This window comes from Molossus molossus, unplaced genomic scaffold, assembly GCF_014108415.1.
Source record: "Molossus molossus isolate mMolMol1 unplaced genomic scaffold, mMolMol1.p scaffold_m16_p_11, whole genome shotgun sequence".
Taxonomy (NCBI): Eukaryota; Metazoa; Chordata; class Mammalia; order Chiroptera; family Molossidae; genus Molossus; species Molossus molossus.
In genome coordinates, this window is record NW_023425346.1 from 40,276,047 (window position 1) to 40,303,540 (window position 27,494).

At 37.9% G+C, this 27,494-nt stretch overlaps 1 protein-coding gene across 2 annotated transcripts in view; it reads right to left on the reverse strand.

The window, feature by feature from the left end:
* The window catches only part of CCDC148 (coiled-coil domain containing 148), a 181,514-nt gene that overhangs the window by 133,132 nt on the left and 20,888 nt on the right, over window positions 1–27,494 (reverse strand). For both annotated transcript variants that reach the window (XM_036254893.1, XM_036254894.1), the window contains 2 exons: window positions 7,693–7,831; window positions 4,759–4,965 (listed from right to left, as the gene is read on the reverse strand). In XM_036254893.1, coding sequence (XP_036110786.1) covers window positions 4,759–4,965; window positions 7,693–7,831 — 346 coding nt within the window. The remainder of the gene's footprint in view (window positions 1–4,758; window positions 4,966–7,692; window positions 7,832–27,494) is intronic.

Here is a 27,494-nt window from a genome sequence, read left to right on the forward strand (position 1 = left end):
TTCTAATTATCCTAATTCTAAAACCAGACAAAGATACTACAAAGAAAGAAAATTATAAGACAATACACCTAATGAACATAGATATAAAAATACTCAACAAAGTATTAGCACGCAGAATTCAGTAATATATTAAAAATATTATTTTCCATGATCAAGTGGGATTTACTCCTGGGAAGAAGGTTGCCACAATATCCGCAAATCAATTAATGTGATACATCGCATAAACAAGATGCAGAATAAAAATCATATTATTATATCAATAAATACAGAGGAAGCTTTTGACAAACTCTCAGCAAAGTGTGAATAGAGGGAACATACCTCAATGTAATAAAGGCCATATATGACAAACCCACAGCCAACATAATACTCAATGGGGAAAATCTAAAAGCATTTACCTTAAGATCTGGAACAAGACAGGGATGTCCACTTTTACTACTTTTATTCAACATAGTAATGGAAATCCTAGCCACAGCAATCAGATAAGAAGAAGAAATAAAAAGCACCCAAATTGGAAACAAAGAAATAAAACTGTCATTATTTGCAGATGACAGGATGCTGTATTATAGAAAACCCTAAAGATTCCACCAGAAACATCTAGAACTAATCAATGAACTCAGTAAAGTGGCAGGATACAAAATAAAAATTCAGAAATAGATTGTATTTTATATATCAATAATGAACTATCAGAAAAGGAAACAATCCCATTTACAATTACATAAAAAAAAAAAAAGAAATATCTAGGAATAAACTTAACCAAGATGTAAAATACCTGTCCTCATAAAATTATAAGATACCGCAGAAAGAAACTAAAGAAAATACAAATAAAACGACATATATACCATGCACAGACAGGTTGAATTAATATCATTAAAATGTCTATGCTACCCATAGCGATCTATAGATTCAACACAATTCCTATCAAAATACCAATGGCATATTTCACAAAACTAGAAAAAATATTCCAAAAATGTATATGGAATCACAAAAGACCCTGAATAGCCTTCACAATTTTGAGAAAGAAGAACAAAGTTGGAGGTATCATGCTACCTGATATCAAACTTTACAACAAGGCTATAGTAATCAAAACACAAATGGTATTGGCATAAAAACAGATCTTTAGATCAATGGAACAGAATAGAGAGCCCAAAATAAATCCACATTTATATGGCCAATTAATATTTGACAAAGGAGGCAAGAATACACAATGGGGTAAACTTAGTCTACTCAATAAATGGTGTTGAGAAAATTGGACAGATACATGCAAAAAAATGAAACTAGACCACCTCTTACACCATATACAAGAATAAACTCAAAATAGATAAAAGACTTAAATGTAAGACTTGATACTATAAAAATCCTAGAAGAAAACATAAGCAGTAACATCTCTTAGCAATATGTTTCTAATATTTCTCCTTGGGCAAGGGAAACAAAAGAAAAAATAAACAAGTGAGAGTACCTCAAACTAAAAAGGCTTTTGCACAGCAAAGAAAACCATCAACAAAATGAAAAGACAACTTACTGACTAGAAGAACATATTTGCCAATGATACATCTGATAAAGGGTAAATATCCAAAACTATAAAGAACTTATATAACTCAACACACACACACACACACACACACACAATTTCCAATTAAAAAATGGGTCAAGGACCTGAATAGACATTTCTCCAAAGAGAGCAGATAGCCAATGGACATATGAAAATATGCTCAAGATCACTTATCAGAGAAATGTAAATTAAAATCACAATGAGATACCACCTTACACCTGTCAGAATGGCTATCATCAATAAATCAACAAATAACAAGTATTGGCGAAGATGTGGAGAAAATGGAACCTTCATGCACTGTTGGTGGGAATGCAGATTGGTGTAGCCACTGTGGAAACCAGTATAGAGGGTCCTCAAAAAATTAAATAGAACTGCCTTATGACCCAACAATCCCACTTCCAGTATACATTAGAAGGAACCCAAAACACTAATTTGAAAGAACAATGCACCTTTATGTTCATTGCAGCATTATTTAGCTATGGAAGCGACCCAAGTGCTCACTGATATACGAGTGGATAAAAAACTGTTGTACATTTACACAATGGAATACTACTCGGCCATAAAAAAGAAGAAAATCTTACCTTTGTGACATCATGAACGGACCTGGAGAGTGTTATGCTAAGTGGAATATGTCAGTCAGAAAAAGACAAGTACCATATGATTTCATTTATTATAGAGTCTAAAAAACAAAATAAATGAACATACAAAATTGAAACAGACTCATACACACAGAGAAAAGATTTATAGTTGCCAGAAGGGAGGGGGCTTGGGTGACTGGGTAAAAATATGAAGGGATTAAGAAGTACAAATTGGTAGTTACAAAATAGCCACAAGGATATAAAGCACAGCATCAGGAATATAGTCAATAACATTGTAATAACAATGTATGGTGCTAAAAGGATACTAGAAATATCGGGAAAACGTTGCAAAGTATGTAATTATCGAACCTCTATGCTGTACACCTGAAACTAATACAAAATAATATGGAATGTTAAGATTTAATTGAAAAATAAAAAAAGTTAAATTAAAAAAAGAAATGAGTGCATATATCCACCATAAGACATGTTTGAGAATGTATGTAACACCATTACCATTATAGAAAAACCTGGAAATAATTCAAGTTTTCATTAAAAAGGGAACATATAGATTGTAGTATATGAATAAAGTGAAATACTACCCTGTTATAAAGAAGAACAAATAATTCCAACATGAAACAAACACAAAACTTGTCGATATGATGAGCAAAAGAAATACAAAAGAGTATACACTGTATGATATGATTTATATGAAATTCATGAGTAAGCAAAACTAACTTATGGTGATGAATTTAGAATAGTGGTTGAGTGGGGGTTAGTATACACTAAAAAAGAGACTCATGGGAGCCTTGTGAGCTACAGGAAATGTTCTGTATCTTTTTTTTTTTATCCTCACCCGAGGACATTTTTCCATTTTTTGTACAGATAGAGTGGGAGGGAGAGAGAGGAAGAGAGAGAGAGGGAAACATCGATGTGAAAGGGACACATCGAGCGGCTGCCACCCGCACGACCAACCAGGGCCGGGGACAAACTGCAACCGAGGTACGTGCCCTTAGCAGGAACCACACCCGGATCTCTCCGGACCGCAGGCCGACGCTCTAACCGCTGAGCCAAACCGGCCAGGGCGGAAATGTTCTGTATCTTGATTTCAGTGGTACTTTCATGGGGTAACATATACTTACAAAACATTCAATAGTACACTTATGTTCTGTGTACTTCACTGCATGTACGTTCACCTCAATGCAATACAATAAAAAGAAAATGTCACCTACAATATAACTCAAGGTCTAATGATAATGTGTGCACAATGAATATAAACAGGACAGGAGTATATAAGAACATGCCTTGTGCCCGGCTGGTTTTGCTCAGCGGTTAGAGCGTCAGCCTGCGGTCCAGAGAGACCAAGGTTCAGTTTCCGCTAAGGGCACGTACCTTGGTTGCGGTTTGTCCCCGGCCCTGGTTGGTCATGCGGGTGGCAACCACTCGACATGTCCCTTTCCCGTTGATGGTTTTTTTCTCTCTCTCTCTCTCTTCCTCTCTCTCCTTCCCACACTCTCTGAACAAAAAATGGAAAAATGTCCTCGGGTGAGGATAAATAAAAAGAACATGCTTTGCCCCTGACCCCTGTGTGTGGGCTTCTTATCACCCGTGATGGAGAAAGAAGCATACATTGGCTCTGTAGCTTGTGGTAGATCAGACTCGATGCAGTTTCCATTCTTTTTAGGTCCCAAGCTTAGGCAATGGCAAAAAAATACATATATCTTTTTGTTTAGAAAAATGCAGAGCAGGCATTTTTCCTCCAGTGTTTTAAAATAGAGACGTTTGTTTTTATATGCTATTGATTGCTACTGTGTAATGTCTACCAGGGTTTATTTTTTTTCTATCGAGAGAATAAAATGTCTTGTTGTGCCACCATCCTCTCACCATGCCCTTTATCAATCAGTCAAGATTTGTGCACCTGACTGTATGCATGCTACACCTCAATGCGATTTGTTTTAATGGCTCTGCCAACACTCCCAGAGAGGCCACATCCACACGGGCCTCCAGCACTCAGGCACCGGTGACCAGTCACTCCCAACACAGCAGCCTCTCTTGTGTCCCGTCCTGCTACTGAGGCAGCTCCTCTGTGTTTCTCTGTGAGCATCAGACACCAGTCCTCAAGCTCCCAACACAGGGGTAACCCACTAAACTCTCCAAGCTGTGCCTGAGGCCCCATGCCGGGTCTGAGGAAGCAGGAAACCCCATCTCCTCACCCTTTCACTCCCACACACAGCCCATCCAGCTCTCCCAACATGTCTTCAGTTTCTCTTTCCTGTTGACCTTCTGCAACATCTGAATTGTGAATGCGAGGCTTACGTCTCTGAACCAGCATCAGACATGCCCTTTGCGATTGCACTGTGCATTTTCACGTGGCACCTCGCTCTGCTGCGCGGCGTTTCTGGTTCGGAGCTGGCTATCATTTCCCATCGAGACTTCCATAGCACCTCCTGTTATAGTAACGCCAGGTTGAACCACATGGAACTCTTGATTGTTGATGGTTTGAACTAACAATTTTATTCAACATAGGCTTTTTAGAGAACTTGAACTTTAATTTGGCTTTGAACAAAAGGGAAAGGTGGATTCTTAAATGAATACCCAGGCAAATACTGGAATACCTTCTGCAAAGCATCTCACCTTGGCTTTCAGATCCGCGCACAACTCCTGCTGCTGTTTCCTGTCCTTGGCCAGTGCACTCTCCGTTTCATGAGCTGCGCAGGCCTCGGCAAGTGTCAGCACAGCCTTCTGTATAAAATCTCTCCTATTCTTATTCCAGTTTGATATGAGGATCCTTCGCTGCTCCCTAGCAAAGTGATATTGGTCACAATATTTCTCATGCTCGACCTGAAAAGATGATGGATGGTTATTATTACACTTATACAAAAAGTTACTCTATGCTTTATGTCACTGTTACAAAAAAGAATAAAATGAATTATAACAACTGATTTTTAAAAACTGGGGATAAACATCTTAATAGTGAACAAAGCAACTAGGACCAGGTTCCAGTCCCAGAGTGCTGAGCCTGTGGCTAACTGGTGACTGAGGACCAGGCATTTAACATCCATAGTTTCCTTGTATAGGAAGGAACCAGACCAGGTGGCCCTAAAGTAACTTCCACTTCTGCATGGTACTGGATCTATGAGCAGAAAATATTATTTCCTCTCTATATATTTTCAAAAACACTCCATCTTTAAGTCAGTTTTGGTATTTTAACAATTAGTTTAAGTGCTACAGTTTGATGTGCTAATAAACATAGAAAATTGTTACAATAATTGTGAAAACTCACTTTGCCCTTGATTATTGAAACATTCAGCTGTGAAGATCATTGAACTTGCAGTAACTGTAGCAATGACATTAGCCCTTCTCATGCCACACTCCTGAGAAACAGGGCATTCTCACTTCAATACCAGAAGTTCCTGTTGGCCCTTAACCCCAACCAGGGGAGATCTCAGCCTTGAGGGGAGGAATAGGAATGGAGATAGCCTGAGTAGTTGGGGAAATCTCCGTAGGTGATTCTGAAATGCTTATTATATTAAGGTGTGTCTCCTGGAAATGAGAAGCACTGGTGTAAATAATTCTTTATTTTGCCAGTATAGACAATACCTCTGAATCTGATAGATTATTTAACCTCTAAATGGTGTAAAAAAAGAACGTATGCCTGGCCAGTGTGGCTCAGTGGATTGAGTGTCGTTTCATGGACTGAGAGGTCTCGGTTCAATTCCTGTTCAGGGCACATGCCTGGGTTTCAGGTTTAATCCCCAACAGGGGACATGCAAGAGGCAGCTGATCCATGTTTCTCTCTCCTATCAATGTTTCTACGTCTCGCCCTTCCTCACTCTCAAAAAAAATCAATAAAAACATACTTAAAAAAATAAAAAGAAGGTAGCAAGCAGGAATAAGTTGGTTCAACCTAAAATAACAATTTAGGCATGGTTAATTAGGTACATGATGAAACAGGCTATGGCTTCACTTAAACCAAACATCAGCTGCAAAATCTGTTCTGTAAGCTTTTTAGCTTTGTTCCCAAAACCCAAAAATATACTTCAAACCTGTCAAACATTAAGAAAGGAAGCATACACCATGCAAAAATGCATACTAATCAACCCTATGTAAAAAGTAAATGTAAAAATATTATGTAAATAGTAGGCAAATATAAAAGTCTACAAGGACAAAAATGACAGCTGGTCACAGAAGCAACTAGATTTAACAAGGAATAAAAAGAAAGATCTAATTTAATAAATTAAGACTTTTAAAAATTCTAAAGTGAATTGTTATATAATGTTTTAAAAAATTTTTTCAGAGAAAGAGAAACATTGATGTGCAAGAGAAACATTAATTGGTTGCCTCTTGTATGCACCTCAACCGGGGACTGAACCCACAACCTAGGTACATGTCCTGACTGGGAATTGAACCTGCAACCTTTCGGTGTACAGGACGATGCTCCAACCAACTGAGCCACACTGGCCAAAGCTAATATATATATATATATATATATATATATATATATATATATATATAATGTATTTGTTCTTTGTAACTCAAAATTAAAACAAATAATTTGGGGAGGGTGGGGGAGAGCACAGATGATGGTCATACTGGCTGTGTGGCCTTTGCTTCAATTTCTTCATCTATAAAGTAAGTATAACAATGGCCCATTTAAAAGTTAAGCGTCTATGCATATTTGTTTACGTATATATTTTAAGGTGAGTTATTATAAAACTAATAGTGACATGGTAACTTCTGTTTTCTTGTCTTGTCAACTAGAAAATAAAACAATAATTTTTCAGGCTCAGGGAAATTTCAATCATGACTCTGAATTTGAGGCCTCTGTGTTTCAGACACCTGCAGCGGGATCAAGCAGAATTGTGGTGATGGGGCCCGTGCAGGTAAGAACCAGCCCACAGGGCAAGCGTTGGCTTGCCCACGACTAGAAGGACTGAGGCGTGGAGCCCTGGGTGAAGGAGCCGGCGGTCCACTGTTGGGCAAGGCCAGCGGTGAGGGAGCCTGTGGCGCTGGGCAGGTGAACAAGCAGACCCCGGAGCTCGAATGCCAGCAGAGGCGCCGGGAGCCTCAGTGATCTCTGGGGCAAGTTAGCACAGAAAAGGAAATGTTGCCGGAGGGGTCACCCACTTTCTTAAGGACCATACAGACTCGAAATATGAGGCTTTCAACCTATAACCCTATAATTTTCTGGAATCTAGGAAAAACTAAATTTTAGAGCACCATTTAAAATATATGTATACATACATATTTTAAATTTTTATTTATTTTGTTTTTAATCCTCACCTAAAGACATTTTTGCATTTATCCTCAGATAAAGTGGTGGGGTGAGGGGGGAGAGAAACTTTGATGTGAGAGAGAGACACATTGATGGGTCACCACCCACACGACCCCAACTGGGACCAGGGACAAACTGCAGCTGAAGTACGTGCCCTTAGTGAGAACCAAACCTGGGACTCTCTGGTCCGTGGGCTGACGTTCTAACTGCTGAGCCAAACCAGTCAGGGCTAATATATATTTTTTATTTAATAATGATGGACCATGAAAACAATTGAACTTTCCAGGACTCACCAAAGCATGCCTGGATTTGTGAGGGAAATATCTTTGTAACATGTCTAGACACAGAGTCCTTCTGCCACAGAGATCTCCAGGATACTGACCCAAAACAGCCTGGTAAATCCAGTGGTCTTCTTCACTTAGTAGAAAGTTTCTGGAAGCAAGAAAAGTGTCACAACATTTTGTTAAGCAATCATGGGGTTTGAGGGACTTCAAACTGTTTAAGCTATTAGCAAGTGATAATGATTACATAAAATGAAGTCTCTCTCATTCTTTTTTTTTTTTTTGACACATTAGCCAAATTAAACGCTGGCTATTGAAAAGGTTCTAAATTCTAATATAATTGGTTCTTTTAATCTTTTATTTGGTCTTTCCATAAGTTGCAGGCATAATTCAAAGAAGTTTTACAATGAGACATAGTATTGTTAAAATATTTACTCTATCTTGCTTATACATATATATATTTTTTTTTTCTTTATTGGTTTAGAGAGAGGAAGGGAGAGAGAGAGAGAGAAACATTGATGAGAGAGAACATCGATTGGCCGCCTCCTACATGCCCTACTCTGGGGATTGGGCCCACAACCTGGGCATGTGCCCTGACCAGGAATTGAACTGGCAACCTCTTGGTGCATGGGTCGATGCTCAACCACTGAGCCACACTAGCCAGGCTATCTTGCCTATATTTTTAAAATAATGACCAATAAATGAAATTTAGAAACACTGGGAAATAAAGTATTAAACATATAAATTAAAAAGAAATTTTGCTTATTTAACCAATTTCCTATTTCTAGACTGGAGGAAAATACAAATACAGACAGTTAAATGAGCAACTACATGAAGGAAATGAAGGCCTGAGGAACGCACTTCATTTAAGGTTTGACTTCAAAAGTACGTCTAAAATTATCTTTCACTTTACCTTCTCAATGTCTCACTTTCTGGGGGTAAGAGTAGACATTGGTGGTAAAAAGAACCAATGGCATTACATTTCGGCTCGTTGGAGAAATCATTTGTAAAAAGGATCTCATCAAGTCATCTTACCTATAGCATGTCCACCATGCTCCAAAATGCCCTTTTCACTTCAAAACAGTCTTAGCCATGGACCTGGTTTGTGTTTTGTGTAAAGCACAGTTGCCCCTTGAATGACACAGGGCACTTACCTGGCACAGTTGAAAATCCAGCTATAGCTTTGACTCCATAGTCAGCTTTTTGCATTGGCAGATTCAACCAACCAAGGATCCAAAACACTATTTTTAATCTGACTGTTTGAATCTGCGGTTAGGAAACTGCAATTGGGAAAGTTGTGGCTGGTTGATTTTGCAGATACAAAACCACAGACTGGAAGTACTGACTGTATTTACTAAAAAAAAATCCTCATATAAGTGGACCCACTCAGTTCCAAGCCCTGTTGTTTCAAGAGTCAACTCTATTAGCACAGCCCTATGCAGAGTGAAAAGGTTGCAATATCAGCTTGAACTCTAAACTGAATTAATGTCTCTTTATTATTCTGAGATTATTTGCATATTATTATTCCTGTTTAATAAATTGGAATAATTAAATACAGATGCAATCAGAAGAAATATTATTAGCAACAAATATTTCCTTGATCCAAGATGAAGATTTGCTATTGTTTATTTCTACTATGTCAATGGTGGTCTACTTTAAAGTTATCTGTACAATTCAAAAAATTTTTCATATGTCTTCTATGCCCTTGAAAAATATTTGACAATTTAAAACAATAACAACCTCTTTAAACCAGTGATACTAATGGGATTTCCACAGTCTTCACACAAGTTTACCTAGTTTCTTTTCTTTTTTCCTTTATTGGTTTTACAGAGAGAGAGAATGAGAGGGAGAGAGAGAAATATCGATGAGAGAGAACATCGAATGGCCGCCTCCTGCATGCCCCCCACTGAGGATCGAGCCCACAACCTGGGCATGTGTCCTGACTAGGAATCAAACCGGTGACCTCTTGGTGCATGGGTCGATACTCAACCACTGAGCAACACTGCCCAGACTACCTAGTTTCTGTAAAGCATTTCATTACTCTGGTAAGCAGCAAGAAAAACAAATTCTTTTTCAAAGAGGATAATCTCTACCAGCTCGACAATGGGGGATGGGGGATCAGAGGTGTTCAACCAGGAAGAAGGATACCCCATAGGTCTTCAGTATGACAATCTGTTGCAGAGAAAGAATTTGAAATGAGTTCATTCATGGAACCCCTTGAGCATCTTGTTCTGTCTGAACCAGTCAGGCACGTATAGACAGTCAAAGGCTTCCGCATATAAAGCATTTTAAATAGGGGTAGTGAACCTGGAGAAAGGCTTGCCTGAGTGTACTTGGCATTTAAAACACCTTCAGGTCTTCAAGGGCAATATCTCTCATCCTCTCTCAAGGAACTCATTTTCATTCACGATAACATAAATGCATTTTAATAGCAGAGTTAGCCACATAAATTCTCTATTACCACACCATTGTCACAGTAATGAATAGACCTAAAGTCCATGTCCTCATTAATGTTTTTAAACTGTTTCTATAAGCAAAGGGATTTTAAGTAAAGGGTGGGTGTGGGGATGTGTGCTGGGGAGCAGGAAGTGACAATCTAAGTTCAACAATTTTTTGTTCTTTTAAATTGTCATTCATCTCTATAACGAATGCTGTTGAAACCATGACAGATCACCTTTCTTAGCTAGAATTCCCATTACCAAGATACACCTTCCTTCCGTGGAGAATTGCTCTGAACCCACTGGAAACGACCTCACATAGGAGGCTACTGTCCTACACCCTTTCAAGGGCTATCCACAACCAATGACTGATGATCTGATGTGAGGGCACAGAAGGCTGCCTACTTACCTTGAGATGGGACCACCTGTGTGATACCATCTGTGCTCCAGAGTTGCACTATGGGAGCACATTGCAGCTCCTGCCCACTGAGATCTCCTCTTTGCATAGACATTTCCCCTCCCCTGGTTTGTTTCTCTTACCACCCTTCTTCGGAGAGTACTGCCCAAGAAATCACTTGTTACAATCTCTGTCTGAGTGTTGCTTCTACTGAGCTGGACGTCAGATAATCTATAGGCAATCTTACCCATAATTTTAAAAAATAGTTTAAATCCTTTGGTAAATGAAGTGCTTCTAATCTAATTGCTTCGACGATCTCTCATACTGAATGGTGGTGCAAGATTTTTCTCAAAGAGAAAGTGCAAATACCAAACATTTATAAAAATGCTTTTCAAATAAAAGCACACATTAAGCAGTGTACGTTGCTATAAATAAATATAGCAGCAGGAGAATTTGTGGCACTCACTGCATTGTTATATATTACGTGCATTATTTAGGTGCCACATTAGTGACAACATTAAAACCACTTAAATGTATGAAATGATAATATAACACTAAAACCAAGTATTTCAGACCAAATATGTCATGAACAATGATCACATCTATTTTGCTCTTCTTATTGACTTCAGAAACCTCATCTCAACAGCTTTTTCCAATTACCACAATTGCATTAATTGTAAGTCATTTTTCCAGTATATGTGGAATAAAAAGCATCTTAAAACAAAGCATACATAAATACTCACAATATTATTTTTAGAGTCTTTATAGCAGTTTCCACAGCCGCAGGCTTAAATCTTGAGGCAAATATTCACATCAGCAATACTAATGGCACCGTCATGCATCTCCATTAGGGTGCTGTTTGTGAGGGAGAAAACTCCCACCACGATATAAATACTGAGTCTTCTGGATTGTAATATTCTAACATAATAACCTCTTCACAATAACAAAGTAGTCATTCTTACTTAGCCTCTCAAACAAAATCAGATTTAATATATCTGCATTTCTAAATTCAAATCTGGACATTTATCTTTCCTAATCAAACCTTTATCTTTCGATTATACAGAAAAATCTATACAAAATAGCTTAGCTATATAAAATAACAAGGGTTAGCATTTACCTTATGAAGTTCTTCCTTAACTGCTTTGCTGGTGGTTATGATGTAAGAATGAGTTAAATTACACAGATTGAAAAATATTCTGATCACTTATCTCCTTTCTGAATTTGGGAAAAAAATGACTATCATTTTAAAGAAAATTTTAAAGGAGACTTTAAAATTATCCTAAACTTTTGCAAGTTTTAAAGTATCTTTAAACAAATGGTCTTTGGCAGATCTCTGCAATTTACGCTCTTTTGTCCATCCAAGCTTTCTAATTTAAATTGTTTTGTAAAATGTTTATCTTTAAAATAGCACACTATGATTTTACAGTTTCCAGGTTTATTGGGCACTTCTAACACTCCAGGGAATTTCAGCCTGCAGAAGTATGAGATAATTGCTACTCAATCCCCACCCGCCGTCATCTCCTGCCTCAAAATGCTGAAGTCCACTGACATCATTTCATCATGATTTCCCAGGATGTGAGATGAAACAGGTAATTTAGAAAAGGACGATTATTGGGCTGTGAGAATTCAACCAGACCAAGGCTGATTGTCTCCCTATTTCTACCTATTTGAATCATTCCAAAAATTCAAAACTGACTTACAGTTCATTTAGTTACCAGTTTTCTTTCTTTCTTTTTTTGGTACGTGCCCCTAGTGGAAATCGACCCTGGACTCTGGTCTGCAGGCCGATGCTCCAACCACTGAGCCAAACCAACCAGGGTGTAGCTACTAGTTTTCTTAGTAGTCGTGTTTAAGCCATTTCCCTAGAGACTGGTTCCATACATCAAGATATATTTGGGGGTGGGGGGTGACAGCCCATGGTGGCAAATAAAATACATAAGGGTAACAGATACTTTAACAACAAAAACAAGTCTATGAAACCAAACATTGTGTTTATAAAGTGGCCGAAAGTTGCTCTGCATATTCTCAGAGTGAAGGGAGCTTTTCAGCCAAATGATAATTAGTGCTTCCTGAAGCTAGCTGATGCAATTAGCAAATTATATCTGATCCTCTAGAAAATATATGTTGACTTTACTTTTCATCGTTGTCTTTCCAGATCAGACCCATCCAAATATCAGATCTAATCTGTCTGGTTCCTGAAACTGTCTTCCCACCCACCCATCACCCATCCCCAGTCTGTTGTCCAAAAATAAATCTATCTTTGATTTTCATCCTGGTTTACAGGGAGCTCCCTGGCTTGACTCATTTCTAGCCAACAGAATCTGCTCCTTGGGTTTTGTTTGGGTGTGTACATTTTCTTCCCACAGGATCAATATCCACTGAGCAGCTCTCACCTCCAGGGTCCCCAGGCTCTGCCCAGTCTGGCTATGCAGGTGGGACTTGACAGCCAGATGACAGTGAGCTCTCAGGAGTATGGTCATAATTCACTGAACTGTAGAATCAACAACAAAGTGGCCCATAGGGTGAAAGCAGACCTTGGACCTCATGCTCCTGAGGAGTGACAGGAAAGTGAAAATATGGCAGGTTCTGAGAGTGATGGCTCCAGAATTTCTTACAGGAGGGTTAAGGAATCAGAATCTTTCAGAAGAGAAGGCTAAGTGATTTCTTTGGAAGCTGCAATTGTTATTTTCATAGAAAGCTTGCTGTTTTTACTTACAATTTTTTTAAAAGAATAGTTTGCCTAGAAAGTTCAATTTTTGCTTGTAATGTGTATTTTCTGGAGGTGGAATGTATATTTTGGGGATGATGCCAAGACTCCTAAACCATTCTTTATTCCTATAACCATCCACCACTAATTTTAAGAGGCAATATAATTCCTAGTGGAATTTTTGAGATATCATGATCAAGTTAAAACAGCCTGTTAAAAGTAAAAAGTAATGACTCGACTACCCGATATGCTAGGTTTTAAATAATTATCTTCATCATAAAAAGTGCAAGGAAAGGTAACTGTAGAAGATACTGCCTCTACTCCTTCTCTTGTCCACCAGAACCTGCTTTTATTCAAGATCTACTTTCCTCCGTAGGCTCCCCCTTCAGGGGAGGGGCGCTTTCTCCAGCCCGGGAGTGAATCTTGATTAATCTTAAGCTATTCACAAATGTTCATTCACAAGCTTCCTGTTCCTCTGGCCAGTGTTTGGGATAAGCATGGACAAAAGACCCAGTTCTGGCCAATGATATGTGGAAAGGCTTCTGGGGGAAATGGTTTCCTAGCTCTTAAGACAAGTCACAAGGAAGAAAGGGTCTCTTTCTGCTTCTCAGTATTGTGGTGTGGAACAACAGTTGTCTGGTAGGGAGCCATCTAACCTGCAGGAAGATAGGGCAAGAGAATGCAGAAAGCCAGGCTTCACTATACTTGGACTTCTCTACCTCTGCACTTCGTGGGAAATAAGATAAGAAATCACTGAATTGTTTAAGTTGCTTTCACTTGAGTTGGGTATTCTCTTACTTACAGCTAAAGATACCTATTTGATAGCTAAGCAAAAGAAAGAGAAGTGATTTTTTTTTTTTTTTTAATGTAGCATCCTAATAGTGCTTTGGAAGGAGAGTATAATGAAGACTGTAGAGATTAAAGAGATGCAGACCCAATGTGAACAGAGACCAGCATCTACAGGAACTCTCCTCAGTTCATTGAAAACAGATAGATGTTCAACACCAAGGGCCATTTTTAGGACAAAAACAAACAAACACACTAAAAAATAACTCAAACTCAAATGAACTGAATCAGTAAAGACAAGATCATCTACAAACACATTATTTGCTCTAATTACTTTTTAAATCTTTCTATTTAGCTAAAATCTGCCTCCATGTTACCCGATTTTATTTTTCAATTTTGGAGAGTAAGAACGTTTTAAATTGCCATAAAGTTGAAATGAATAAAGTTACTTTATATAGACATTATGACAGGTTCCAAAGCAAGAATGATAAAACTGTTCTACTTCTTTGGAATAGCACAAGGAAACACTTAATTAACCATCATGAATGCTTCTCAAATTTTAATTACCACATAAAAACACTATACCATCACCTCAAACCTACCAGTAATCATTAAGAAATTATAACAATGAATTAGAAGAGTGATGGTACTTTTTCTCCATTTGTTTTTTTTTAGATAGTAACAATGTTCAATTTTATGTTTTTTTATAGGCACTAATATGGCAAATACACATAAATCTGTGAGCATGGTGATTATAATTTCTTACATTATTAGTTCTCCATAGTCTCAGTTTTAAAGATAGGGTTTCTTTTTTATTTTATTTTATTTTATTTTTTTTCCACATCTTTATTGTTGGATGTAAAATGTATTACAGATGTTCCACATTTTTCCCCCATTGACCCCTTCCTCCCCACTCCCGCCCCCCTCCCACCTTTTCCCAAACTATTGTCTGTGTCCATTGGTTATGCATATAAGTTCTTTGGTTTATTTCTTCCCACCCCCCCCCCCAACCCCTTTCCCTTTGAGGGTTGTTAGTCTAGAAATGAATTTGTGCTTCTTAATCCCTTCACCTTTTTCACCCATTCCCCCACCCCCCTTCCCAACTGGCAACCAACAAAATGTTCTCTGTATCTATGAGAATGTTCCTGTTCTGCCTGTTCATTTTGTTTGTAGATTCCATTGTTGATAGATATGTATTCATTGCCATTTTGTTTGTTCATACATTTTATCTTTTTCTTTAAAAAGACCCTTCATCATTTCATATAATAACGGTTTGGTAGTGATGAACTCCTTTAACTTTTTCTTGTCTGGGAAAGTTTTTATATGTCCATCGATTCTAAATGACAGCTTTGCAGGATAGAGTAATTTTGGTTGTAGGTTCTTGGTTTTCATCACTCTGAATATTTCTTGCCACTCCCTTCTGGCCTGCAAAGTTTCTTTTGAGAAATCAGCTGACAGCCTAATGGGAACTCCCTTGTAGGTCACTAGCTGCCTTTCTCTTGCTGCTTTTAATATTCTCTCTTTGTCTTGAACCTTTTGCATTTTGATGATGATGTGTCTTGGTGTGTGCCTCTTGGGTTCATCTTGTTTGGGACTCTCTGTGCTTCCTGGACTTGTATGTCTGTTTCCTTCACCAAGTTAGGAAAGTTTTCTGCCATTATTGTTTCAAACAGGTTTTCGATTTCTTGTTCTCTCTCTTCTCCTTCCGGCACCCCCAAAATGCGAATGTTGGCACGCTTGAAGTTGTCCCAGAGGCTCCTTACACTTTCCTCATTTTTTTGGATTCTTTTTTCTTTTTGCTGTTCTGATTGGGCGTTTTTTGCTTCCTTATATTCCAAATCGATGGTTTGCTCCTTGGATTTACGTACTCTATTATTGAAGCTATGTAAATTATTCTTTATTTCAGTTAAAGCCTCCTTCGTTTCTAACTGTGCAGCGATCATTTCTGACTGGTCCTTTTTTATGGTCTTGAGGCCCTCACTGAGTTCATTGAGCATCCTTATAAGCAGTATTTTGAACTCAGCATCTGTTAGGTTGCTTATCTCCATTTCGCTTAGTTCTTTTCTTGGGGTTTTGTTCTGTTCTTTCATTTGGGACCTGTTTCTCTGTATCCTCATTTTGGCTGCCTCCCTGTGTTTGTTTTAGTGTATTACTTAACGAGAGGTATGGGGCTCGCTGAGTCCCGATGCTGCTTGTTTGAAAGAATTTAGGAAAAACCTGAAGCAGGATCCAAGACAGGCCAATCCTATGGTTAAGCAAGTGGCAACAGCTTGGGTGGGCCTGAAAGTTGGGTGGGGCGGGGCCTCAGGGAGTCAGCAGGGCGGGGCTACCATTGTGAGCCAGGTTGCTGGAGTCCCAGATATGGCCACTGTCTGCCGCCCCAGGGAAGGGCTCACCAAAGGAACAAAGGCCTCTGACAGCACGTTTGTCCCCGAGGAAGCCCCCTCTCCAGCCCTCGTTCCAGTGCCAAACAGCTCGGTTCTTCCCTGTATTTCTCTGGTGCCCCTTGAGCTGCCTCCCCTCCGAGCTTAGAGGGAGAGAGTCCGATAAGTCCGTGGGCCAGCCCTTTAGGGAGCTGCCTGGGGCTCCAGCCAGGTCAGCTTCCCTGAGCCTCAGTTTCCGCTGGTTTTTCCAGCCAGAAGTTATGGGGACTTCTCTTCCTGGCACTGGAAACCTGAGCGGGGCACCTGGTGTGGGACAGGGACCCCTCAGTCCTCAGGAAGGACCTTCCCAGCCGCAGGAGCCTCCTGATTTTTATCTGCCACATGTGGGTGTGGGACCAGCCCGATGCGCCACCGCGCCGCAGCCGCCACCCCTTGCGCTGCCGCCCCTCCTACCGGTCTGGATGTAGCTGCTTTTTTTTTTTTTTTTTTAATTCCGTAGTTGTAGGACTTCCATTCAGCTTGATTTCAGGCAGTTTTGGATGATGGTTGTTCTGTAGTTTTGTTGTAACTTGGATGTGGTTGTGGGAGAACGCGATACTGCGTTTCCCTACGCCGCCATCTTGACCGGAAGTCTAAAGATAGGGTTTCTTAAAAGGGCTATATTTACCCACAGTTGAACTTCAAGGTATAAGGTGTAGAAAAAACTTGTGATAAACAATTCATTTGAAGTATAAAATACGGGTTATAATTCCTCTCAATCGGCAATCCTGTCCATAGAAATTTTAATTTTGTCTTTGCTTATAGCTACACATATTTTATTATTTTAATAACAAATTCTATTTGTATTATCCAGGTTAAAAATAACCATTGTCTTGGACACAGATCTGTCAAGCTGCCAGGCTTCCACTTTCTCCAATTTAATTTAATCAAGATTAATTTGATTTCACACCCAGTGAAGAACAGAAACCTCTCACAAATGAGTCTCACTCCTTCATTTTGTAAAACCCAGATGTTTTAGTCTCCCAAAGTATCAGAAATGTAGCCTCATGCATCATTACACAATTGCTGAAACAATTATATCAAGAAGGCAAAAGTAGGCTACAGTAATACTCACAGAAAAGACTTGACCTACAAATTCATAGCCACTCTTCTTATATATACTTTTCACAAGTACATTTAAACAAGCATAACATATAGATAATATACAGACTGAGTTATTAATTAAGCAAAGGCAAACTCTAAGACCAATTTTGAGTAGTATAACCTATAGAAACCGGACCCATAGTTTTTCCTCGATAAAATGCATTCCACCACAGCCAAGAGAATTTAAAATACATTTTATTCCAACAACAAACCAAAGTAGGTTAAATCATCGCAAAATGTGGCTTTTGGTTCAAAAGTCATAAAGTAATTGTTTTTAATGATGCATTTTATTTTAAGAGAAAGATACTAAATGTACATGACAAAAAATAAGATGATAGTCTGCAACTATTACCCCCAACCCCAACAAATATAAATTCCAAGGTCAGGTTGGACAACCCTGTTGGAATATGCCAAGAGAAAGTGGGAGTTTCAATGACCCTGAATATTGCTTAAGTGGGTCATTTAACCACTGTGACAAAGTGAACACATTAGTGTTCAAATAATAATGCTCCTATTTCTCAGCATTTCTCCCCTTATTAACCACCCTTGATATACAACCAGCCCAGACCAGAAATGTAGAACCTGAGACTGGACATGCCCAGGGACTGAAACTTTCAAAAGTCTAAGACTATATTCTCAGAGAAAAATGACACCTGGAAATCAAGACTCCAGTGTTTTAACCTGTGAGTTCATCAAGTAAGAAAATGTCAGCCCTGGCCGGTTTGGCTCAGCGGTTAGAGCGTCAGCCTGCGGTCGGGAGAGACCCGGGTTCGGTTCCTGCTATGGGCACGTACCTCGGTTGCAGTTTGTCCCCGGCCCTGGTCGGTTGTGTGGGTGGCAGCCACTCGATGTGTCCCTTCACGTCGATGTTTCTCTCTCTCTCTCTCTGTTCCTCTCCCCGCCCCCCCCCCCCCCCCACTCTACCTGAACAACAAAATGGAAAAATGTCCTCGGGTGAGGAAAAAAAAAAAAGAAAGAAAATGTCAGTTATTTATTATGCCCCTTTCCCTCTTTTGTCTATCTTGTATTCATCAAGCAACAGTTGAACATGTGTTTGTTTAATCAAATGTTTTTAAATAAAATTATGAGGCCATTCACTGCCTCTTGAGTACTGGCTTCTAATGCTGGCTTTTATCTATTTCATCATTTTTTGCCAATTCTGTTGGCAAAAAATGCCACAGAAGAACAGTGATGCCACGCAGCTATGCTATGTAGATAAATATTGAGAAAGAGAATGAGAATATGAACAAGACACTGGTGCTATTCACACATGAGTGCGCAATATCCAATGCCCTCATCAACATGCCTAAATGATGAACCAAATGATAGTCTGTTGGTGAAAGTATACATTGTTTCTACTTTCCTAGAAAGCAATACAGTTAAAACTATTTTTAATTTTTTTATTATTAAATTTATTGGGGTGACATTGGTTAATTAGATAATATAAGTTTTAAGTGTGCATTTCTGTGATACACGATCTGTATATTGTATTGTATGCCCACCACCCACAGTCAATCCATCTTCCCCTGCCATGTATTTGGCCCCCTACTTTTGTAGGTTTCACCAACATTTAATACTGGTACATTGTATTTCAATACATATATCATTGAAAATAACTACTTTATGACTTTTAACATTCTGAAAAGCTTTAGAATTTTTCATACCTTTGACTCACTAATTCCATTTCTAGGAATTCATCTTCAACGAATAATCATGGATTACTCAAAATATAGTGACAAAGTGATTCATTTCAAAGTTTTTAAACAAATATAAAAAATATGATAAATACCTGTGCAAAACCAGGTAATGAAAAAAAAAAACAAAAAACAGGTAATGGATTGAATTTTTATGGTACAATCATATATTGTAATACCATACAAGTAATAAAAAATATTATAAAAGAATATTTAAGCCCGGCTGGTGTGGCTCAGTGGATTGAGCATTATCCCATGGACTGAGAGGTCCCTGTTTGATTCCCAGTCAGGGCACATGCCCAGGTTGCAGGCTCGATCCCAGTAGCAGGTGTATAGGAGGAGGCCGATCAATGTTTCTTTCTCACATCGATGTTTCTATCTCTCTCTCCCTTTCTCTCTACAACAACAACAACAACAAAATCAATAAAAACCTATTTTTTAAAAAAGAATATTTAATACAATGACGTAAAACATAGAAGGTTAGTAAATATTTTTTTAAAAAATGAATATTGGATCTGATTTATCAAGAAGAAAAATAATGGATATGTCTAGAGTACTTTTTCACTTTTATAAACAATATGCATATGTCTGAATTATATACAATGTTGTCAGACGAGATCTCTGAGTGTTGGAAAACTAGATTAACTTGACTTTCTTTGCTTGCTTCGATTTTAAAAAATGTTCTCTAACAAACATAATTATTTCTGTTTTAAGAGAAAAAAAACATATATAAAGAATAGTCCATAGGCTATTAAATAGTTACCTTGAAAGTTACTAAAAGTAGTGTATAAATGAAAACAATTTAGTTGAAAAAATATGAAACTATGGGCTATGGCAATGTACATACAGAATAACAAAATTATTGAAATCACTGTGGAATTTAAATAGCATTCAGATTTAGGTTGCAATAAATAATAGACTAATAATCATGAATTAACAACATTATAAAATTTAATGTGCCTATCAAACAATTTAAAAATTCCTTGTTAGCACTCTATAGCTTTTGCTACATACGGGCTTCAGATCTAACATAGCTAAATGGAGCATGAGACAATCGTGTCACACCTATATAATTTTTTTAATATGTTTTTATTAAATTTTTTTAGAGAGAGAGAGAGATAGAAACATTTATGTGAGAGAGAAACACCAATTGGCTGCCTCCTGCACACCCCCTACTGAGGACAGAGCCTGCAGCACAGGCATGTGCCCTGACCAGGAATCAAACCAGGACCTTTCAGTCCACGGGACGATGTTCAATCCACTGAGACACACTGCCCAGGCTGATTTGTTTTTCATTTTATAGTAATCTTTTATTTATTTTTTTAAATTTTTTATTGAATTTATTGGGGTGACAGTGGTTAAGAAAATTATATAGGTTTCAGCCCTGGCCAGTTTGGCTCAGTGGTTGGAGCGTCGGCCTGCGGTACAGAGAGACCCGGGTTCAGTTCCCGCTAAGGGCATGTACCTCGGTTGCAGTTTGTCCCCGGCCCTGGTTGGTCGTGCAGGTGGCAGCCACTCGATGTGTCCCTTCACATCGAGGTTTCTCTCTCTCTCTCTCTTCCTCTCTCTCCCTCCCGCTCTATCTGAACAAAAAAATGGAAAAGTGTCCTTGGGTGAGGATGAAAAAAAAAAAAATTATATAGGTTTCAGGTGTACAATTCTGTAATCCATCATCTGTATTTTGTATGGTGTGTTCACCACCCAGACTCAAGTCTCCTTCCATCACCATTTATTCCTCCTTTACCCTCCTCTTCCTCCCCCACCCTCTTTCCCTCTGGTAATCACCATACTGTTGTCTATGTCTAAGAGGTCTTTTTCCTTTGCTTAATCTGTTCACCTTTTTTGCCCAGACCTCCAAACCACCACACCACCACCACCTGCCCCGAATCTGATGGCTGTCAATCTGTTCTTTGTATCTATCAGGCTATTTTGTTTATTAGTTTATTTTGTTCATTAGATTTCACATATGAGTGAAATCATCTGGTACTTGTCTTCCTCTAATTGGCTTATTTGACTTAGCATAATGCTCTCCAGGTCCATCCCTGCTGTTACAAAAGGTTAGGAGTTCCTTCTTTCTTATGGCTGAGTAGTATTCCATCATGTAAATGTATCACAGTATTTTAATCCACTCATCTACTGATGGGCCCTTGGGCTGCTTCCAAATCTTGGATATTGTAAATAACACTACAATGAACATAGGGGTGCATATATTCTTTTAAATTAGTGTTTGGGGTTTCTTTAGATATATTCCCAGAAGTGGAATTGCTGGGTCATAAGGCTGTCCCATTTTAAATTTTTTTTCTTTATTGATTTTTTAGAGAGAGAGGAAAGGAGAGGGAGAGAGAGAAATAGGGATGAGAGAAAACATCGATTGGCCGCCTTCTGCATGCCCACCACTGGGAATATGGCCCTCAACCTGGGCATGTGCCCTGACCAGGAATCGAACCGGTGACCTCTTGGTGCATGGGTTGATGCGCGACCACTGAGCCACACCCGTGGGGCCATTTTTAATTTTTTAAGGTTAACTCCATACTGTTTACACAGTGGCTGCACCAAACTGCATTCCCACCAACAGCACACAAGGGTTCACTTCTCTCCACATCCTTGCCAAGGCTTGTTGTTTGTTGATATATTGATGATAACGATTCTGACAGGGGTGAGGTGATATCTCATTGTGGAAATTTGCACTTCTCTGATGATTAGTGACATTGAGCATTTTTTCACATGTCTATTGGCCATCTGTATGTGCTCTTTCAAAAAGTGTTTCTTTAGGTCCTTTGCCCATTTTTCAGTTGGATTATTTATTTATTTATTTTTGATGTTGAGTTTTGTATATCTTTATAAATTTTGGATATTAAACCCTTATCAGATATATATATCATTGGCAAATATGTTCTGCCATTCAGTAGGTTGTATTTTCATTTTGTTGATGATTTCCTTGGCTGGAAAAAAAAACTTTTTAGTTTGATGTAGTCTCATTTGTTTATTTTTTTTCTTGACCAAGGAGATATATCAGAAAACATATTGCTAAGAAAAATGTCAGATTTTACTATGTTTTCTTCTAGGATTTTTATGTTATTGAATCTTACATTTAAGTCTTTAATCTATTTTGAGTTTATTCTTGTGTATGGTGTAAGAATGTGGTCTAGTTTCCTTTTTTTGCATGTATCCATCCAATTTTCCCAACACCATTTATTGAATAGGTGGTCTTTACCTCATTGTATGTTTTTGCCTCTTTTGTCAAATATTAATTGACCATATTGATGTGGGTTTACTTCTGGGCTCTCTATTCTGTTCTACTGATCTAAATAGATCAAAACATTGATCTGTTTTTATGCCAGTACCATAATGTTTTGATAACTATAGCCTTGTAGTATTTGATATCAGGTAGTATGATTCCTCCAACTTTGTTCTTCTTTCTCAGGATTGCTGTGGCTATTTGGGTTCTTTTTGGTTTCATATAAGTTTTTGAAATATTTGTTCTTGTTTTGTGAAATACACCGTTGGTATTTTGATAGGAATTGTGTTGAATCTTTAAATTGCTTTGAGTAGTTTAAACATTTTAAAGATGTTAATTTTTCCTACCCATGAACACAGTATATGCTTACACTTATTTGTATCTTCTGTAGTTTCTTTCTTCAGTGTCTTATAATTCTGAGTACAGGTCTTTCACATCCTCAATTAAATTTATTCCTAGGTATTTTTTTTATTGTTGAAGCAGTTGTGAATAGGATTGTTTTCTTAGTTTTCCTTAGTTTTCATTTTGGTGTATAAAAACACAACTGAGTTCTGGATATTTATTTTATATTCTGCTACTTCACCAAATTCATTTATCAGTTCTAGTAGTTTTTTGGTGGAATCTTTAGGGTTCTCTATATACAGTATCATATCATCTGCTCATCTATAAGATTAATTTATCCAAATGTTAGGAAATCAAAGCCATAATCTCATCTGAGTCTAAAACAAGCTATTAAACTTGTCTTTATGCCCTGGCTAGTTTGGCTCAGTGGTTAGAGCGTCGGCCTGCAGACCAGAGAGTCCCCGGTTTGGTCCGTGCTAGAGGCGCGTACCTCAGTTGCAGTATGTTCTCGGACCTGGTTGGGGTCATGTGGGTGGCAGCCAGTCAATGTGTCTCTCACATCGATGTTTCTTTCTCTCTTCCTCCCTCTCTTTCTTCTGCTGTATCTGAAAATCAATGCGAAAATGTCCTTAGGTGAGGATAAAAAAAAAAAAAACTTGTCTTTATGCTTCAATGAAATACACCCTATGAGAATCTGAAGTTTCACAAACATACTGAATACAGAAATAGGCTCAGCTGTAGCCCAAATTTGGTTTTAAATATGTTTTAGTAAGACACAACATCCTTTAAAGCTGTGCTGTTCAACATAGTAGCCACTAGCCACATATTTAGCACTTGAAATGTGCTATAAGTCTAAAGTGTAGACCAGCTTTCATAGACTTTGTATAAAAAAAGTAATATATCTCATTAATAACTTTAAAATATTGATTATATGTTGAAATTATAATATTTTGGAAGTACTGAGTTAAATAAAAGATATTAAAATACACTATATCTTTAAAAATATTTCAATTTGGCTACTTAAAAAGTAAATGATATATATGACTCACATCATACTTCTATTAAAACAGCACTGATCTAGTAGTCAACATCCTGGTACATGCACATGCTTGAAGTGGTTTGATGTGAGGGGAAAGCTTTATATTCAGATGAGTAGAAGAAACTCATTCCTTCTCACCTACCTACTAACTCAGAAACCTTGAGGGAATGGCTCACCTTCCTCTGAGATGCAGTTCCTTCCTCTGTAAAATAGAGCTTTTTAAATGGTGTGTATTGAGGGTTAAATTCACATGTACTTGGCATGTCATGTAATAGGTATTAATTAAATATCAATGATTTCCTCTTCACCCTTTAACAGATATTTAAAAATTTGTATTTTTGCTTTATAATATAGAACAAGCATGTATGCCAAAATTATTTATAATTTTATCACCTGGAGATACCTATTGTTATTGTTTATTTGGGTGGATATGCTTCTAGTCTTTTTTTCTGTAGCCATATAGATGGAAAGGCAAAAAAGGGAATCAATGTTATACAAACCATTTTGTGACCTGACTTTTAATTGCATAGCAACTTATTGCAACGATCTGTGTCATTAAAATGTGTTGATATAATTGTTAATGACAGTGTAATATTTCATTGTGTGGATATATTATAATTGTTGAAGCTAGCCTTCTTTTTTGTTGGCTATCTAGGCATTTTGAAGATGTTGCTATCACTAAAGAAGGAAAGAAAATGATGTTGAAAACCCTTCAAGCCAAGTATTTCCTTGACTTCTACAATTATTTCCTTTAAGACTATTTCTAAAAAGATGAAGATTATTCACATGTGTAAAGATTTTCTAGGACACATTGTCAGATTGCCTTCCAAAAGAGTTTATATACCAATCATATTTTTTAAATGACCATTTCTTCCTTATTTTTAACCTTGAATAATTTTGTTTATGTTTTATCATTGTATAGGTAACAACCTGCATATTTTTTTTTCTTTATTGATTTTAGAGAGAGAGGAAGAGAAAGGGAGAGAGAGATAGAAACATCAACGAGAGAAAACATTGATTGGCCGCCTCCTGCATACCTCCCACTGGGGACTCGGCCCACAGCCTGACCAGAAATCAAACCAATGCCCTCTTGGTGCGTGGGTTGACGTTCATGCACTGAGCCACACTGGCTGGGCAACAATCTTAGTATTTTTTAATTTTTCACTACTTTGACAAGTAGAGAGGTTTTCATAAATTTCTTTATCAGCTGTATTTAGAATTACTACCCAGAGGATCAGAGACTGCCACCAGGACACCTATTCACCTCCCAGCATCTGCAGCCCCCACAGCTACTGCAGTAGATGAACCATCTGTGCTTATTCCTCCACTGCGTACTAAATCTCACTGCTGCATTCTTCTCATCATCATCAAACATACTGGTATTTGTCCCATTTTAAGAAAAACAAGAGACAAAACAACAACAACAAAGTCTGGCCCTCCTTTCTTGCTCTCTTAAAAGAGTTGCCTATTCTCATGGTTTTCCTCCAATTCACTGAAATCTGACTCCTTTGTTCACAGTTCTTCATAGGAAAGGTCACCATTGACCACCTAGAGTCACAGTCAATTATCAGCCCTATTTTATTTGACTTAGCTACATTTATTCAGTGGATGACCGCTACTCAGCTCACACTGCTGACCACTTTTTCACTTGCCTTCCGGGACAGCACGTATCTCATACATCTTTCCTCCGTGTCCTTTGCTGGTTACCCCTCTTCTTGACATTGTAATGCTGGCAGACCCAAGGTTATCAGTCTTCTCCTTTATCTCTTCACTCACTATTTTGGTGATCACATCCAGTTTCATGCTGATGACTCACAAACATGTATCTCCAGCTCAGATCTCTCTCCTGAACTCCAAACTCATATAACTCACTGTCTTTACAAAATCTATACTTGGAAATGTGATAGCATCTCAAACACATCATGTCCAAACCTAAACATCAGATCTTCCCACATGGAGGTTTCTGCTCATGGATTTCTTCTCGGGTAAATTGTGATTCTCTGTATGACCTGTCTCTCCAATTTGGGGGGCAGCAGTTTGCCCTGTGACCTATTCTGTGATATATCTAAGAAGAGTTGGTAATTTTTAAGCTTGTTCAGATTTTTAGAGCAGAGTGGCAAATTCTAAGCTCCTCTCTGCTGGACTAGAAATTGGCAGTCCCTATCAATTCTTTAAAGATTTAGAACTTGTGCCCTGGCTGGTTTGGCTCAGCAGTTAGAGCGTCAGCCTGTGGACCAATGAGGTGCAATTTTGATTCCAGTCAAGGGAACGTACCTTGGCTGTGGTTCGTACCCAGCCCTGGTCGGGGTCATACGGGAGGCAACCAGTCAATGTGTCCCTCTCACCTTGATGTTTTTCTCTCTCTCCCTCCTTTCCCACTCTATCTTAAGATAAATAGAAAAATATCCTCAGGTGAGGATTTAAAAAAATTGATAAAGATTTAGAACTTGTCAGAAACCTTCATCCTAGATTCTTTTTTTTAATGTTTGTCATACTTATTTAAACTTTTTCTTTATGATTTTCACTACAGCTAACATATTTTAAAAGGTAGTTCCCCCCTCCAAGATTATTTAAAATTTGTTTATATTTTATCTCATTCTTTTATGATTTTTTTCTTAATATTTTAATAAACCTGGAGTTTATTAAGTCACATGGATAAGAAAAAGATCTAACCTCATTTTCCAATTTCCTGCTATTTAATGCTCTTATAAATAATCTAATCTTTCCTGAAATTTAAAATTTTTTCCTTTATAATAAATTAAATTTTTATAGATATTTTCTGTTTTCTGTGTTTCTGTTTTGTTCAATTTATCGGCTACATAGTCCACAGATATATAAAATTTTCTAATTTATTTTGATTTTATTTATTTTTATTTGGCTGTGAAATTTTCAACCCCAACCCCAACCTCAGTTATTCTTCATTTTGAAACTTCAGCTGATTTTACAGTCGAAATCTTCTTAATGAATTTTGGGATATGTACATTTTAAAAAGCCTTTAATCACAATTGCATTAAACTGATAGATTATTTCATGAGTTTTGGATATGTTGAAATCAAATCAACCATTATATAAAATTTTAGTTGGTCACATTCCTACTCACACTGGCTTTAGCCATTAATATGAACTAATTGCCCTTGAAAACCCATCGTAGGGTTGGCTTCCCACGCAGTTCAAACGGTACCAGCTCAGTTTCCCCCTGATTACTTGGGCTCTGGACTCTCTTGTGTAGTGTTTTCCTTCATTCATACAACAGCTGCCAGTAGCAACCTCAATTATGTACTGTCTTGGTACATCCACAAAAGAGAAAAGGCATTATTCCTCACGAGTACCTAACAAAAGTTCTGAGTTTTGTCCTAATTTAGACCATCATGATTTGGACCACCATGAGCTAGTAGCTGTGTCCTAGGGAAATGTTACTGACTAGTAGTACACAATCCCACCAGGGGTACATTTGAATCTGGGATGGAGTCATTCCAAGCCAAACCAGTAAGCTGCTACAAAACTGGGGAATAAAAATTAATATTGGGATTAACCATGGTGTCCATTGCCTTTTGTCCAATGAAAACTTATAACTTAAAAGTGTCCCCCCTGAAATTTCAACATTCTTATGTCATAGCAATACATCTGTTTAAAATATGTACACAGT